The 17,945-nt window shown below is 41.9% G+C and overlaps 1 protein-coding gene across 1 annotated transcript; it reads left to right on the forward strand.

Annotated features, from left to right (window-relative positions):
* Positions 1-1,239: 1,239 nt before the first annotated feature.
* On the forward strand, positions 1,240-11,027 carry LOC137595209 (bone morphogenetic protein 7-like). Its single transcript, XM_068315135.1, has 7 exons — positions 1,240-1,760; positions 6,598-6,787; positions 8,972-9,120; positions 9,463-9,669; positions 9,743-9,816; positions 9,907-10,017; positions 10,102-11,027. The coding sequence occupies exons 1-7, from the start codon at positions 1,367-1,369 to the stop codon at positions 10,249-10,251; spliced, it is 1,275 nt and encodes a 424-aa protein (XP_068171236.1). The 5' UTR covers positions 1,240-1,366; the 3' UTR covers positions 10,252-11,027.
* The last annotated feature ends 6,918 nt before the right edge of the window (positions 11,028-17,945 follow it).

A 17,945-nucleotide genomic window follows, 5' to 3' on the forward strand; every position in this document is an offset into this window, starting at 1 on the left:
CATGGTTGAGGAGACGGGCAAAGTAAGGAAGCAAGTCTGGATGTAAATCAGAGGGGGAAGGCTAGGGTGGCATAGTGGTGACTGAAGAAGGTGACGGGGTCAAACCCCAGCATTTCCATTATGGCCTTTCTGTATAGAGTTGTTGGCCCGAAGAGGTGGTGCAGAGTGCAGAGGAACCAACTCTCCAACCTTGCAATTTTGTTGTAGAAATTCTTTTTTTCCTGTAGATTTCTACTAAAACTTCTCTAACAATTTAGAGAAGAAATACACTTTTTATTTTTATTTTTGGTTTGTATTTTGTATGGCAACGCCATTTCCATTTTTGCTTGTCATTGGTGCGTGAAAGTTTCATCGTAGCAGCTCATGAATATGGGTGACATTGTTATTTAAAATGAAAAAAAAAAGTTGTATGTTTGAAATTTGTTGAAGAAAATTCAAAAGGAAGCTCAAAGTTTAATATATAGAAAATATTATTTTAAATATTCCAAGTTATTTAAGATAAACAAACTGTGAACAACAAACTGCACAGAAATGTATCAAATGTACAAATTAAAACTCAAACATGTAAATTGATTTTTTTTTACTTTGTCATCAGGTAAAATAAACATTTCAGTTTAAAAATTTTTTACAGGGTTAAAATTATTATTATATCGTTTATAACATGATAGTGGCGGGAGCAGCAATATCAATGGAAACTGGAAAATGACAGCAATTTCACCAGGTGGAGGACAGTAAATGGGCTTGTGTGACTTTGGAAAAATAATGTAGAAGGGAAACTTGATTATTTTTTCCTGGGGAACAACACTTTATTATCTGTGTCAACCGTGGGAAGTTGAAGCTATTGAAACCCCAAAATATCATGAAAAATGTTGAAAGGGTTTTGGGTTATGCCTAAAAAAAAAGAAGAAACAATACAGAAACAATAAAGGAGACACAACAATAGGGTAAAGGTGCTGCTCTGGTATTTATAATGACACTCCGCTTTCCTCAGTGACCCACAAACATGACCGGACAAAGCGCGCAGTGACGGGGTGCTTCGGTTTGGGAGGTCACAATCCTCCAATCTCCTGACAGACATGAAGAAATGACCTTTATGACGCGACACCGGTCTTCTAGTCGCCCTCCCACATTCTCCCAATCTTCCCAGATTTGGTTTACTGTATCCCGTTTTCCAAACCCTCCTGCCCCTCCCCTTACAGCAGCGCCTCAATAAGATCCCTTCCAGAGTTGCCACAGAGGGCCACATCCCAACAAGATAGCGCGCTACCTCAGTGGACATGCAAATTATGACTTCTATTTAAAAAACCACAAGTAGAAAATTTCCCCAACTTGCTCAGAGTGGCGCGTAAAACTGTGGAACTAAATAATGAATATCTCCTCAGTGATTACACTGATCCTCTCGATGTGCGCTCACTGCGTCCTGACCACCCAGATCACCTTCTCCAACTTCTCCACCGACAACGACGCGCGATCCAGTTTCATCCATCGGCGGCTGCGGAACCATGAGCGCAGAGAGATGCAGCGGGAGATCCTCTCCATCCTGGGGCTGCCGCACCGTCCGCGACCGCACGTTCACACGAAACACAACGCCGCACCGATGTTCATGCTGGATCTGTACAACACGATCTCCTCAGACGCTCACCGGGTCGGATATTCCTACTACAAGCCGGTTTTAGCGAGTCAGGTCTCCCCCATGGTGACCTCGCAAGACAACCGCTTCCTGGATGACGCAGACATGGTGATGAGTTTTGTCAATCTGGGTAAGTTTACCGACTGAACACTATATTAATATATCAACTCAGAATGATGCAAGGATTGATTTAATTTTATTTAGTCGTATGTCACAAGTACCTGTGGTCAAACTGCAGAATAAAGTCCTAGAATAAAGTCCTAGAAGAACCATCACCAGTGTCCAGCAATAGATCCACAGAGATTTGCGTGTGTGTGTGTGTGTGTGTGTGTGTGTGTGTGTGTGTGTGTGTGTGTGTGTGTGTGTGTGTGTGTGTGTGTGTGTGTGTGTGTGTGTGTGTGTGTGTGTGTGCCTCATTGTGGCTCTGACTTTGTGGCTTGTAGGTCAGTTACTTCTCTTAGAATCCAGCATTATGCATTCCTAGCTGTAAATGTTTTGACAACATGCCTGTGTCCGATTACACCAGGATCCCTTTAGGATTTGGGAGTAATTAGGCGAAGACTTCAGCCTGGCTTTGTTTCACATGACTTAGAACCAGACCAGCATTTGGAAAGTGGAACAAACAGCATCCAACCTACATTTGCTGTGTATGTTAGTGCAGGTGCTTGGGTGCATGTCTTCCTTCAGGAGTCTGTTTGGTGTTTTTTCTTTTCTTTTCTTTTCTTTTTTTTTTTTTTTGGAGAGGCATAAATCACAGGGGTCACAGATATGAGGTGGGGGGGTCACTCAGCTGTTTACTGAATGTATAGAAGACAAATCATGCCTTTGCTTCAGATCCTGGGGCAGTTGTGACGGTGGTGAAACAGCAGACGCCTTGGTGCCTGTGGCTGGTTTACATCCAGAATCAACCCTCGTCTTCTTTATGCCCCTCTGCTGCCCCAGGGTTTCTGAGCCAATCAATACGCAGACCAAGAGAGGGAGAGAAGTTTTCCGCTTTTCTCACATTTTGTCGAGATTGAAGTGAAAACCTTTTTTGTATAAAGCTTAGAGTTCATTTTTCCGTCATACAATTAACACAAAACGTTTGAAGACTGTTAGGAAATCAAAGGATAATGAGAAAAGAGGAAGGAGGGAGGAAGACACGTCTCTTCCTCTTTGTGTTGATGATCCGTATTTTGAGTTGAGACGCTGATCTGAAGCCGACTGTCCTGGTGGTCTCAGGAGGATCACTTCAGAACTGATAGATAGATAGATATATACTTTAATGATCCAAGGGAAATTCAGGAAACTGGATTATAGTGTTACCCCTACATAGACCCACAGCTGTGGAGCTGTCCTACCCCATCTCATAGTGCACCCGGGTATATCCTACAAGAAGGACAGAGATAAGTGATGGATCATTTTTTACGTAGTATATTATATTATATAGTATTTCTATAATTTTATTTTATTTTATCTGTTTTAGTGTGTTAATTTTTTTTCCATCTCCATGGTTCCAGGTTGGACTTAGGTTCATACTGGTGTGGTGGTTTTTATCTCAGGCACAGATATATTTTTTTCTCAACACATTTTTCTCCATGAATTGAAGAAGGTACCTTTTGATTTTTGTTTTTAGAAAATTTTCCTTAAATTAATAATTTCTAACTATTTCTTCACTGAAATACACCTGTCATGGAGGATCCGAAGTACTTCATGTTTTACTTCTTCACAGACAAGGAAGCGTGTTTATTATGTCTGTCTTGTTAGCAGGATGGCACAAAAACAACTCTTGAAATTTGTTGGCAGGATCAGAAGGTCTGGCAGTGAAAATTTATTAAATCTTGGAATAGATTCCACTGAAGGAGTTCATGTTTTTAGGACTGTTTTGACATTTATGTCTTTTACAAACAAATCACAAACTGATTTTGATGAAATACGGCAAGATAAAAAAAGAACAAAACCTGAATCTGGATATACTGAGAAAAGGAGTGGTAAAAATACAAGAAATAAGCTCTGAATGTGAGGAGAAAATAGCTGAACACCCACAGAGAAATCCCTCCGTGCAGCAAGACGGTTCTGCTGGTTATAAAATCTCAATATTTGACTGGAAATAAAAGTGGATTAGAAACAGCTAGGTTTTAAAACAGAACAATTATGTCATATTTTCAGATCTATGATTTCAAATTTTCATGAGAGCAAAAATATTTTTGGTTTTATTCAACTTTTGGAGCATTCTGGGGCTTTTTGATGTTTTTTTGTTCATGTGCTTAAACCACGCACATATGTTAGAATAAGACTGAGAAATTGATGTAAAACCTAAATGGGAAAAGTAGATTATATTTTGGGAAGACTCCTCCTAGCAGAATAATCCATTCTGACGTGTTTGGAACAGCTGTTTGTCTTTATGGCAAATGGTTTAGATATAAAATACTCTGATTCTGATTATGGACTCATCCAAGTTTGAGGTGTTTTATATAAATTGGAATGTATGGATACGCATGGATACGGGACCTGATGCATAGAACAATCAGCATTGATGGAGGGTTGTCTTAATTCTGACAGCTTTCATCGTTTATACCGATTTCTAAATAACGAGATTAAATGCAATGCAGAGGCCCGTTCTGCTGTTCTCTGCTCTGCAACCCATCATGCCGGTTAGCTTTTATACTTCTTCGCCTGGAGTTGTAAACACATGTGTTCAGTATGGAACTTAAAACACACCTGCAGAGCATGAGAAAAGGCTTAATTGCTTAAAATGTCACTGGCTTTCATTAAAATAAAAAGAATGCAAAATGTTCCTCCAACATCTGGAGGAATGACCATGTTGCAGAAGAACAGAAGGCATATAGTGTTTTGTTTTTTTTTGTTTTTTTAGAAAAAGCAACAAGAAATACATTTATCCTACTAATCTGATCTGTGGGAAGCATAAGAAAAACATGTTAAGAAATTCTTTCTCCTCCCCAGAAAATCTCATTAACCGTCTCACTTAAACATTCATGTGCAAAGTGAGGCCATTCTTTTTAGTCTTGTTATGCCCATCCGGTTCATTCAGGACTGAATAATTTATTAAGTCTAACTAAAGTGAAACAATAAGGTTGTAATGTAGCAATAAAATAGCAAGGAAGTGTGTGTTCAGTGTGAGGCTATTCAAATACAAATAAAAGCAACCTGGGGATAGGAAAGGCACCGGTGTTCTAGGATGGAGGAGAGGCAACCTTTGAACCACCCAGGTTATAAAGGCCGTCAGCAGGTAACGCTGATCATCAAAGCAGGATGGAGGAGGCAGGAAATGAGGAAGACCCCGAAAAAGAGCAGAAAGAAGCCAAAAGTAAACTGTCACTCGGTCCAGAGTCTTTACAGTCCCTCGCAGGCATTGCTTACATTCTGCACATGTGTGTCATGTATTGATGTCCTCTATGTGTAATGAAACAGCCGAAGTAAGATCAAAGATGAAACAGTTTTAGCAGCTTTAACAAGGTGAATTTCAAAGTCAGTCATGAAATGTCTGTAATGTTGTTCATTATTTATATACGTCATTTAAAAAAAATAGATTGAATGGAGCAAGAGTGGCAGATAAACCCCCAAAAAACGCGTGGAAAATACGAGTGCAATGGATTAATGTGATTAATCCAATTAAAATCTTTCATGATTGACAGGACAATTTTTTTTTTCTTTTCAATGCAGACAGCCAGATATTTTTAAAAGCCACCCATGCTGATTTCTTGCCCATTCAGTGTGAGCAGTCATCTGAAGTGTTGAAAACGTCTCCCAGAGGGAAGTTTGCATATCTGAGGTCTGATCTCTGCAGCTAATGGTCCCTAACATAAACACACCGAGTCCTTACAAGCAATTACTGCTTTAAAAAAAAAACACCCCTGGTTCACTTCCAGCAGTTAATTGCGGTCAAACGAGTCACCAGCAGAGTTCAGAATGCGTTGCTTCTTAAACGACAAATGACTTGTGTGTGTGTGTGTGTGTGTGTGTGTGTGTGTGTGTGTGTGTGTGTGTGTGTGTGTGTGTGCTCGTGTGTCATTTTGGATGTTTTCAGAACATTGTGAGTCAGTGAGAAAACGTCGTTTGTGAAAAATGTTCCGTTTCTGTTATTGGAACGCCATCTGTACGATCGCCCGTGTGATGAAACACACCGGTGGAACCGTCACATGGTAGCAGAGGGTGATGTCATGATGGTGATGTCATGGTGTGTGCCAGTCGGGCCGGATGTGTTTAAGGTGTGAGACCTCCCCTACTAGACTTTCCAAGGACAAACATATTGACTAACGCTGTGAAAACACGCTGCTGGAAAGCTTCAGGAGGCCGTTGAGGTCTTTGTGATTGGCCCTTCTCCTGGAAACTCAGCAGCTCCTTACTCCCTCCTCTACAATCAGAATGAAATCACCGGCCGGTGATACATGGCAAAATGATCAGGGAGGTGCGGGTGGTACAGTCACATGAGTTTCTCCCTATACTTTATGTGAGTGTGTTTATAAAAGCACACTGGCTTCCGTGGTTTTCCGGGCAGTGCCATAACAGGCCTTTTCTTGTGGTCAGCACATGTGTGCAATTTAAACAGGGAAGCCAAACTGAGCCCAGGGTGTGTTTTTTCTCCCCCACATTGGCACTCGGAGCAGACACGATATAAGAGATGTTGAGTTCAATCGCTTTCCTCTTGAAGTTTTTCTCCCACTTTTCCGATTTGGGAATAACTGCCTCCGAAATGTGGGCAGAAATGTCGCAGATCAGAGTCGTTTGATTCAGCAACACGTTTCACAGATATGCAACCTCGGTTTATCGTCTTGTTTTACTTGCATTTGTCAGCTTGTATTTCAGATGCACAAAACTTTCACACTGGGGTTCACAAGTCTGATTTGAATGTGTTTGTAAGTATGTTAATGCATGTGAGAGTGTGAGGCAGAAGGCTATAAACTTTCTATCAGTTATATTATCTGTACAAAAATGTTGTTTTTTTCTTCCTCTTTTTTCCCTTACAGTCGATCAGGATCAAGACCCTTCCCACCAGAAACACGTAAAAGAATTTCGATTTGACCTTTCCCGAATTCCAGAGGGAGAGTCCATCACCGCAGCAGAGTTTAGGATTTATAAAGATCTAATTCAGGATCGCTCCGAGAACAGAACATTCAGAGTCAGTGTCTACCAGGTCCTGCAGGAAACTCCAAACAGGTTTGTGTGTTTTCTGTTTTTAGAATTTAGGAATCACTTCATTCAAATGACAAAAAAAAGAAAAGAAAAAAAAGAATGGGATCTCTTCACTTATTGTTTGGGTCATCTCTCTATCAATTATTGTGGGTTATGCAACTGCTGTGATGTGATGGAGGTGGTACCATTTATTTTACAATCATTTTGGTCTACTAATAAGACATTTAAACATATTTACACCTACGTGATCCATACATTTTTGTGTGTTTTCATGGTGAATAAAAACCGATGACTTGCAGTGAGGTTCATAGCCGGTGAGGCACTGACGTTAAATTCAGTTTTACATATTTATGAGCCAAACAGAGTGTCATTAAATTAGCAGCATGACATTAAAAACTGGTTAAAAATCATTACAAGTGTGCCGCTCATTTTGAAAAGAGTGGGTTAATTTTCTGATCTCATGTTGAAAGCAGGTCTTTAAGCTATGATACTGGTCGTCTTTTATTAAGAAACACAGAGTGAAGTGAGATGGGTTGAGAAATAGCAACAAGAGTTAAGGAAGTAGTAAACATCCTCAAAAGTTAAAATCAAACATCAGCCAAGATTTGTAAATCAAGATTTATTTATTTTTTTCTCAAACAGGCAAATCCAGTAACTATCCAACCACCAAACTGAGGGAAATCACTGAGATGTATCATATGGGACCAAGAACACACATTTTTGTCAGTCCACCAAGCTTTGAGATATTTTATTTACCAAAATTTATGACAATCAATACAATATTTGTGGAGATATATAGAACAAAAAAACCCCCAACCTGACAGCCGGTGGTGCTTGAGAAACAGGACATCCTAACTGGACGTCAGGTTGATAGACATTTGTGTCGGCAGCGATGCAGCTCAGAGAGACGTGAGGCATCAGTTAGAGAAAACGCAGTGGTTCTCTCAGAGTACAGTTACCCTCACACGGACAGAACAGAACGTTTCTCAGGAGATCTGCGTTTAGAACAGACGCCCTGAACCACAAACAACCCTCTCATCCCGGTTCACTCTCTCAAACACAGTTGGTCGTCCCTTGGTTGGCGGTAGATTTAAGCCTTTCATTGGTGACTGCAGGGGTAATGATGGTGTTAAGGGCAACGCCATTGTCATTCACAGACACACGAAGGCCCGTCCATGCAGACGAGCAGGCGGCAGACGTCTGCCTGAGGGTCTGAAACCCAACCTGTCAACACACCTATTGTCTGGACTATCAGCCCCTGAGATCATACATATCAGTGCAGGAGTCTGCATCTGAGATGCTGAGAAAGTGACAATAGTTATTTACTGTGGGTGAATACATGGCGGCGCCTTTGCTTTCAACACTTTTATCCCACTAAACTAAAAAGTCTGTCGTGTTTAGTTTCCTGAGCAGAATTATTTAAAAAATCTGTTAAATCGTTTTATACAATAAATAAATAAATAAAAAAAATAACCTGAAGTGTTTCTCCGACGTGAACTTTCTCCGACCCGCTTCAATAACGTCTGTCTCAGTATGATTCTTCTATGAAATTCACCCATAACAGGGGGAGAGCCTGAACTATTCATGCTTGTTTGCCTATATTTTTGTTTTCAATCTGTTTCACTGCAAATAAAAAGCATTCAGGTGCTTTTCCCTAATCGACTCCAGTCCTGTGTTTGGACATGAAACCATCTGGTAGCTGTTAGGCTGTTATTTTCCTGGTGCATCATGGATAAAACGGGTTATGATTTTAAGACTGTTCCAAACATGCACGTAAACACCTTTAAAGACAAGGTTTAAAATAAGCACTTCGACCTCAAAGTCATTTCAATGTACTGGTTCACATCGCCAAATATCATAAAACCAAATATCCCAACACTCTAACTGCACTATCGCTGGACCACATATGGGGTTTAGTATTTTAAGAGTTTTTAAAAGCTCATTTTATGTTATTTGAATGACAACTAACATTTCGCTGAGCATACCACATGTTTTTGAAGATCGCTCTCACACATTGCAGACAGCTGTTGTTTTCCATTCATTTCAGTGAAAGTGAACATCTTATCGCTACAGCATTTGAACAAACTTCCATTTTCATTTTTGCACAAAGTGACTGAAATGAAATCTTCGGATGCTGAGCTGAAAAACCTTTATTTTGATGTCAGTGCCTTTTTAGCTTTTAAATGCCTGTTCTGTCTCTCCCCTCAGGGAAGTGGAGCTCTTCTTAATGGAGCAGCGTGACGTTTGGCCTGCAGAGGAGGGCTGGTTGGCCTTTGACCTGACCGCCACCAGTAACCTCTGGCTGGGCCGCGTGGAGCAGAATCTAGGGTTGCACCTCGTCGTGGAGGACTGCCATGGTCGGTCTGCGCCATTTAATTTACAGTACTAATAACAGAAAAAATAAAGTGAGAAGTTATGTCTGTGCATGTTGAGCTTACATTGAGATAAACCAATTACAGAATTTACTGCACTATAAGGCGCACTGGATTATAAGGCGCACCCTTAATGAATTGTTTATTTTATAATTTATTCCATATACTGTATAAGACACACCAGATTATAAGGCACACTGTAGGTTAATGAGAAAATTATAAGCTTTTAGGTGCGCTTTATAGTGCGTAAAGTACTGTATTGTTTAGCACAGATTTAGCAGCGAGTTGAGATTCTCCTGAACACTCACTCGCTGTCTCCCCCTGCAGGCCAGAGGAGGAACCCCAGACTGGCCGGACTGGTGATGGGCAGCGGTCCTGAGGACAAGCAGCCGTTCATGGTTGCCTTCTTCAGAGCCAACGAGGTGCGCTTCCGCGGCATCCGCTCCACTCACGGCCAAAAAGGGCGTCAGAATAACCGCTCCAAGCCCCAGAGAACTGTACAAGATGCGCTGAAGGCAGTGGAGGCCGCAACAGGTACCATAACCTGGGCGTCGTTGCTTTGACTTCCAGGCCTTTAATAATCACATATGAATGTTTTTAATTCCAGATAACCTTGGCTTCTCCAAAGAGGGATGCAAAAAGCACGAACTGTACGTCAGTTTCAGAGATTTGGGCTGGCAGGTATTTTCAGAACATTTGTTTAATCTCATGTTGAAGAACTGTTTTCCAGCGTATTAAATAAACTATACCTGTGGTTTCAACTACAATCAGGATTGGATCATAGCGCCAGAGGGTTATGCAGCGTACTACTGTGAGGGAGAATGTGCCTTTCCTCTCAACTCATACATGAATGCCACCAATCACGCCATTGTGCAAACTCTGGTAAGCCTCAGAGACCGCCCCCCCCCCACTGACTCCTTTCAGTGAGGATTGATTTATACCTCTTTTTTTTTTTGTTAACCACAGGTGCACTTTATCAACCCAGAGACGGTTCCCAAGCCCTGCTGCGCACCCACTCAGCTCCACGGCATCTCGGTGCTCTACTTCGACGACAGCTCCAACGTCATTCTGAAGAAGTATCGCAACATGGTGGTCAGAGCCTGCGGTTGCCACTAACTGATTGCACCCCCCTGCCCCCCCCCTCTCTCCTGGGAGCTCAGCATCTCCGGAGGTCCATTTCAGTTTAAAGGAACAAGTGACAAGAGATGAATGAGCGAGCCGGTTCGTCAGGGAGCCTCAGAAGGAGCTCTGACCTGGTGTCACGTTGCAGAGGACCATCGAGAACCCTCAAGACCCTCCAAGAACCCCAAAGGACCAGAAAGCACAGACAAAGGTTGAACTAGAGGGTTTGGAAAAGGGACACTTAAAGGAATTACTTACTGATTACTAATTTGCAACGCATACTCGTCTACACCGGGAGACATCAGAATATTAAACGCCGCCCGGGTTGAAATGAACCTTATATAATGGATTTCACAGCTCATAAAACTCAAAATCTACATGTTCTCGCTGCACCTCGTTTATCGGAGCAGTCTGTATGAGCTTATGTTACGGTTGGAAGAAAAAAAAAATCTGTTCTTTGATAGTCTTCGCTGGTGTAGAACGGGTTTTTTTTTCCGAGGGGGAAACATTTGGTCCCAGTCAGGTGTAAAAACATCTGGCAAGCTCAGGCTGAAGCTCACGACAGCCCAAAGACTGTCAATGACGACGACTGTGGCGGCGTGGGCCTGGAATCATCACCAGGTCTGTGATATATCACAATATATGTCTGTGATCCATCTGCAAGAGGAATCAGCATCATCCTGAGCGCAGCTGCCTTCTGCTGTCGGACCAGAGCAGCAGGTGGGCAAAGGGAAGTTGTAATTTCACTCTGTTAGATTAAATGGAAACTATCAAACAAGAAGCAGGTGTGTGTTTTCGCCTCATTTGACCCCAAAAGTTGTTGCTCCGAGCACTTTTTTTTAAAATGAAATCGATGCTTTCTGAGTGATTAATGGAAAACTTTTTACGCTTAACATTTATTTAACACTGACAAACTTTTTTTAAATTTTTTTATATAAGGTTTAAGAGCCGGTCTGTGTGCTTTGATGAGTAGAAACACACTCACTCTTGACATCTGAGCAGACATTTAAAACAGAAAAATTAAAAACAGCACACAGCAACATCGCAAATCACAACAAGCCTGCTGTTAAAATCACAGATTGTACCAGATTGTCAGACAATAGAGGTAGAAACAGAAAACTGAATGAAAAAAACATGGTGTTGATTGTCAAAAGCAAAACTTCACTCTTCACTTTTTCCAGAAAAGGTTCCTCTAACAGCAAAGGATATGCAGTTATTATGGATGATTTATTATCAAATAGTTATTAAACTTCAGATGAGATGATCAACTGTGAAGCACCCGAGGGAATTTCTTTTTTTTCTATTTTCATAATAATATAATAATACGAATTCTGGGAACCTAGAGTCTGATTCTTCATTTTAATGCACTCTGATCAGACACAAGAAGTGTAACACATATCTGACTCACATTGTTTAGTGTTTGATCCCAGAATTACTTTAAGGATTTTTAACTTCAGAATTTATCCTGAGAAGTTGACTTTTAGATTTTATTACTGACACATGACTAAAATGTCCATCAAGCACAGAACAATGATTCCAGAGGTAGAAAGACAACAAGTAAAAGGACGTTTTTCCTAGTTTATAAAACAGGAGCTCTCATTTCATGCAATGAGTCCCTGGAACTCTCAACTCCGGGGCCGAATAGCGTCGCCTCCGGACTGCCTGCTTTCCCGCTGGACGCTCTGGCCTTGTGGGAATTTGAGGTTGTGTTGCGTTTGGGGACTCATTCCCTGCTTCGGGGCTCCTGGACATTGCATTCCTGGTTTTTGGCTCAGACGGTAAACACTGAGGGACTGACACTGGAGTGAGAGCAAGACAGACGTCCCCCACGCTGAGCTGACGGCACTGAAGCCCACAGAGACGGGCGGTCCTCTCAGGGCTGCAGGAGGACCATCCCTGTCCACGCACGAAGAACGGGTACTCGTCGTAGACGTCCACCAACTCCTGTAGGAGGATGTTACACATCAATCAATCAATCAATCAATCACTCAACCTTTAATTTATATAGCGCTGAATCACATCAGCAGACATTTCAAAGCTTTAACAGACAGAGTTACCCAACTGAACCCTCCAGAACAAGCATAAGCCATAGCGTTGGGGAAAAACTCCCTCATTGAGGAAGAAACTCCGGGCAGGACCCACATGGTCAGTGTTTAGACACACAGATGCAGTCTGCAGATTCAATCACCAGGTTTTAATCACATTACAGTATTTTCCACACTATAAGGCGCACCTTCAATGAATGGCCTATTTTATATCTTTTTCATATATAAGGCGCACTGGATAATACGCACTGTCGGTTTTTGAGAAGGTTTTAGATGCGCTTTATAGTTCCGAAAATACTGTATATGTCTTATCATTTATCCAAACACAGGAACAGCAACAGAGTGAGAGAAACTAATGATTTTTTTTTTTTTAAATTAGTGGGACATCAGGCTGATCTCAAATATTTCAATACTTTTGATTTTCAACACCTCTGGCTGTACCAAACTTTGCAGTTCTCCTATAATGAAATAACTCAGTCTGAAGTTATGTAAATGTCATAATAGTATAATCTTTAGGTAAGGATTAAAGTAAGGATTTAAGGGGATTTAAGAATTTGTATATATTCATAATTCAATCCTGAATAATTAACACTGATAATTGATCCCTGTAAGGATTCGATATCGGTTCTCCTTGATGTTTCTTTGGGAGAGAACTATGTGGGAAGAATAATCCCAGCTATGTGTAAAGGAATGAACGATGCGCCACGAAGTGACTCCTCTTCACCTGGGACCGCTGATTGTGAAGTAGGATGAGGAGACGCGAGGAGAAGGAGGATGAGTGGGAAGAGGAAGAGGAGGGAAAGATGTTTTTCACTGTGCAGCTGCTCAGATGGAGGTCCGGGCAGGCCAGCGATCCCATGAGGAAATCCTCCATCTGCAGGTGCTCCACCTTCCTCAGCCGCCCGTCCCGCAGCTCGATGAGGGAACCCGCCACAAAATGAGGAAGCAGCCAGGGGAAACGGTTGGGAGATGAAGAGGAAGGAGCCTGCAGAGCAGGAGAACCTGATGTGTCCTCCTTCCTGGAGGAGCACGTGTTCCTCGATTTATCATGTGTTGTGAGGGACCGTCCAATCACGGGACACCTGACCAGCTGTGAGGATTTGTGCAGCCCGTTGCGTTGAGCTGCCGTCTTCTCAAAACCGCCTGAATTCCTGTCTGCTCTCCTCACATACGGACCTTCATTCCTCCTTCTGCTCGGCGGCTCTGCGCTGAATCTCTTGTCCACTACTGACTTGAGGTGATCGTATCCGTATCCCCCACCCACAGTGTGGAAGCCCTCCACCAGGGAGCCAGGGCCCAATCTGGAGGGAAACGTGGCCGTTCCAGACAAGTGACTGTGGTGAGAAACGTCCCATTTTAAGCAAAGAGGACTGGACTCTCTCCACTCGTCCCAGTTGTGATGCTTCCCCAATGCTGTCAGGACCTGAGGTTTGACCTGGGTGGATGCCTGAGTCCAGGGGTGATACAGTGCAGGAACCCATTTGGGTAGGGGCTGGAAAGACCCTGGTTGTTTAGTCTTAAACTCGGTGTGACTCTTATAAGGGTAGGGGGCCTTAAACGTCGCATTACTCTGCTGCTGCAGCTGCCGTGGAGGAGGAATCCATCTTTGGTCCCTCTTTTTGAGGGGCAGGTTTTCCATGTCTGGGTTTGGTGCGAAGCTCATCGGCTGAAGTTTTGTGTCAGTCACGCTGGTGCTGTTTGACATCCAGGAGAGGAAATTAACAGATGATTTCTATGCAATCCAGATTGGTCGTCCTCTCCAAGGTCAGAATAATCTGAAAAACAGAGCTCTGTGTCACAAGACGTTGAAAATAAAGCAACTGAGCTGGAGAAGATGAAAAATTTTCACTTTTTTTTTTTTCCACTTCATCATTTTTCATTTCAAAGAAGGAACAATTTCCCTTTCTGATTTCTGAACGCACCGCCTACTGAGATGATTATACTGCTATTCTCCAGCTAGACATACTGATGTGGCTTTAATGTGATGGACATTAACCGACTCCTTGAGGGAAAAAAAAGTTACTATGGTAACAAAAGTTACCTGAGGTTGATTACAGAAACATTGTAACAAGGACAATTGAAAGTAAAATGTAGCTTATTAACTTTCATCTTTGCTGTCAAGTTGCAAACTTCTTGTGGTGCATTTTGTGCAGGGATGGACACACAACTCCTTCACACACCTATTGAATCATGATCTTCCTCCTCAGATAAGTGCAGGCGGTGAATAGGGGGTGTCTGAGTGCATTCACTACACTCACTGCACTCGCCCTGCGACTGTTTCATGCCTCTTGTTCAGACACACTAGGAGAGTGTGGGACTTTATAGCCCTTCAATGCAAAGCTCATCTAAATTCCCTGTGTTATGTCATCATCATCATCATCACTTTGCACTGCTGCTGAATGGACGTCTTTCACCCCGCCTGACAAGCTTGTCTCTCATGTGAGCCGTTCCTCTATGTGACAGGTCTGTATGTGAGCATTACATCAGGTGACATAAAATTCAAAACTCGGCATTACACTGTTTTCAGGGTAAATAAATAGTCTATTTGTTAGCTAAATGTCTGCAGTGTAAATGTAAATGCATTCAAATAATTTGGAGGCGCTGCTGTCTGACTCAGTGGGTCTGATGAGATCATGACGCAGACGAGCGCACGCCGGGGCTGAATGCAGGAGCAATAACCTTATGAGGAGATGGTTTCTCTGCAGGATGCTGATCTGCAGATGGAAATGCACGCGCGGCAGTGTGTGAAGTCTGTTTGGTGTCATTGCAATAAAGGCGAAGATTATTTGCATATTAGTAGTTAAGACATTGCATAGAGTCAGGTTTATGTTTTCCGAGATCAAATACATTTAACCTCCAGGGCTTGGATCTTTTCTCAAAGGTGCTTTTAGAGTCAAACCAACAAAGGACATCTTCTTTTACTGCAAAATGTAAAATAAACACTTTTTTTTAAAAGTTTTTTTTAATGGGTACTTACCTATATGTTCCTCCAGCCATCCATCTACCCGTCTGTCTGCACCAACATTCACATAGCAGACACATCCACGCTCACGTCCGTCTGCCTTCCTGTCGTCCTACAAGGTGCGAAAGACAAACCCAGCAGAGTGATCAGACGAGCACTACAGACCTCCTTTCCACTTCTCTTCCCTCCTACTTGCTTTTACATTTTACACTCCCACTCCACTTACTTAGTCAGTCCTGTTAACCTTCTCAGACAGATTTGATGTCTCTCACCTTCTCTTACTTTAACATGTGAAGTTGCTCACCTTGTATTTTCCACCCCTGAGTAGCTCTCTCTCAGCCACTCTTCCATTCGCAATCACACACACCCTCCCCTGCCTCTTTCCATATTCTACTCCCACCCGACTCCATAGCTCTTTTATTGTTGGATGTATACTTAGAAATGAGACGGCTGTGCAACTCCTCAGCTGATGGTAGGCGTAGGGCTGCTGATGGCTTCGGCTCTTTGCCTGATGAGGGAAAACGGTCGCTTTAGGTTCTCCTGGACAGAAGAACACAAACCTCTGCAGTCTGCTGGAGAAGAGCATTTCCCACCTCAAGGAAAATATCTTACCTGATCACGTCTCATCATCAGGGATGCATCAAAAGGTTTGAATGGACAGAAACAGCCTGTAATTGCTAATCGCTCAAAGGTCAGCATTAAGTGGTGAAGCTACGCAGCAAAAGAAGGCCTTTTATTGTTGTTCAGAAGACGTTCCGTAAGCAATGTCCCCTCACCCACGCCTTGCTGCAAGCTCACTGTGTATATAGACTGATTTTTATTCACTGTCTTCTTGCATCTCATTTTAAAACACAGGCAAAAAAAAAGCACTCGGCCTTTGTGTTCACCGCTGCATCAGCAACACTGCAGCTCAGGTCTCAGCTATTGATTTTCGAGGGCAGGTGAACCCCCAGTTATGAGACGGCCCACGCAGAATTTAGTCTGAGGTGAAGACAATCTCTCACTTTGAGTCACAACGTACTTCCTCTGCCCACTCGCTTGCTCTTTATCTATCTCACTGTTCTCCTTTTTTGTTTTTTTTTAATGTAGACACACACGCACACACACACACACACACACACACACACACACACACACACACACACACACACACACACACACACACACACACACACACACACACACACACACACACACACACCACACACACACACACACACACAAACAGGACAGAGGTCACGGCATGGTAAGGCACTGCGTTTCAGTCTTTGCCACAAGTAGCACATTCATGCTTTAACCACCACAACCGCTGACATTTACAAAGGGTACATTTTATTGATAGAAATCACCAGCGCCTCCCACCACTTCCCTACTGCTCAATTACATCCTGTATATAGGTTTAGTTTTTTGGTTTGTCACAAATGCCAAATGTGAGTCTCAGCAGAGAGTTTTGATGCTCATGCACTTGCAGACATTAGTGTATATATACAGGTTTGCTATTAATTTATAACTTGGGGAAAGAAAAATCAGCACTATGGTTTCTATAAAGTCGTTTTTCCTAACACATTTATACACTTTCTCTACAAGCAGGATGATTTGTTGGTGTACTTTGAGCTTATTCTCACAGATCCTTTTCCCACAAGTCACCAAAGCGCAGCTCCTCTTAAATGTGTCGTGACTCTTGTCTTCTGTCGTTACAGATTAGGAGAAGTGGAAGTGTCACCTGTTGTCCACTAGGTGGCGCTCTGCACACGCAGATTTCAAATGAATCCAATCGCCCGAAGGCCACTATTTTTAAATACAGCATCGGGGTCATATTCAGATGCGTTTTATTGTTTTATGTCAAAATTAGATTTTTGAAATTATTTCAAATTACTTTCAAATGAAAAGACAAATAACGTTTATTTCATTGTTTCTATTCAGACCAACTAATTTTTGTCCCCAGTTGTACAATGTCCCATTAGACCTGAATTCACTCCAAATTAAATTAAAATCATCTATATACATCTATTCTCATGAAAATGCACGGATTTTGTTGATTGTAGCTGTGGGTTCACATAAGCATTGTGTTTGAATAATATGCTAAATAAATATTGACTTAAATAATTTAAATAAGAACTGTTTTCTCTGCTTTCAGTAAATGTACTTTTAACTTTATAATATATATAATATATATACAGACTTACATTTTTTTGATTAAATATGTATTATATTGAAATAATGTGTATGCTAGAGGTCGATCTTGGCTTGTTGACGTGCACAGACTGGATCTGAGGAACAAGGATGTTCACTTTTAATAAATTATTTGAACAATTGAATAACAAATAACATTTGAAAGTGAAACTCACTTTTACATTTTGCACACATTAGATAAGTGAAGTCAGTTTACAACCGCCGATAAGCTGTCTAGTGAATTTAATGAATGTATTTGCATTGAAGAATTAGGCTTATGTTGCATTTGGATGTAACAGTAGTCGGTTATTTTGCAGAACTAAATTTCTTTTTTGAGAAAAAAGTCAATCAATGCGTCCAGTTATTATTTAAAGGTTATGAAAATACAATCACAACAATCGTAGAGACATTTTCTGTGTGTTCATGTGACACCACTTAACACTGAAGGTGACACAGAGGAGAGAAGCTCCAACATAAAGGAGGAGGAGGAGGAGACAAGAGGGGTGTAA

The sequence above is a fragment of the Antennarius striatus genome, chromosome 5 (assembly GCF_040054535.1).
Source record: "Antennarius striatus isolate MH-2024 chromosome 5, ASM4005453v1, whole genome shotgun sequence".
Lineage (NCBI taxonomy): Eukaryota > Metazoa > Chordata > Actinopteri > Lophiiformes > Antennariidae > Antennarius > Antennarius striatus.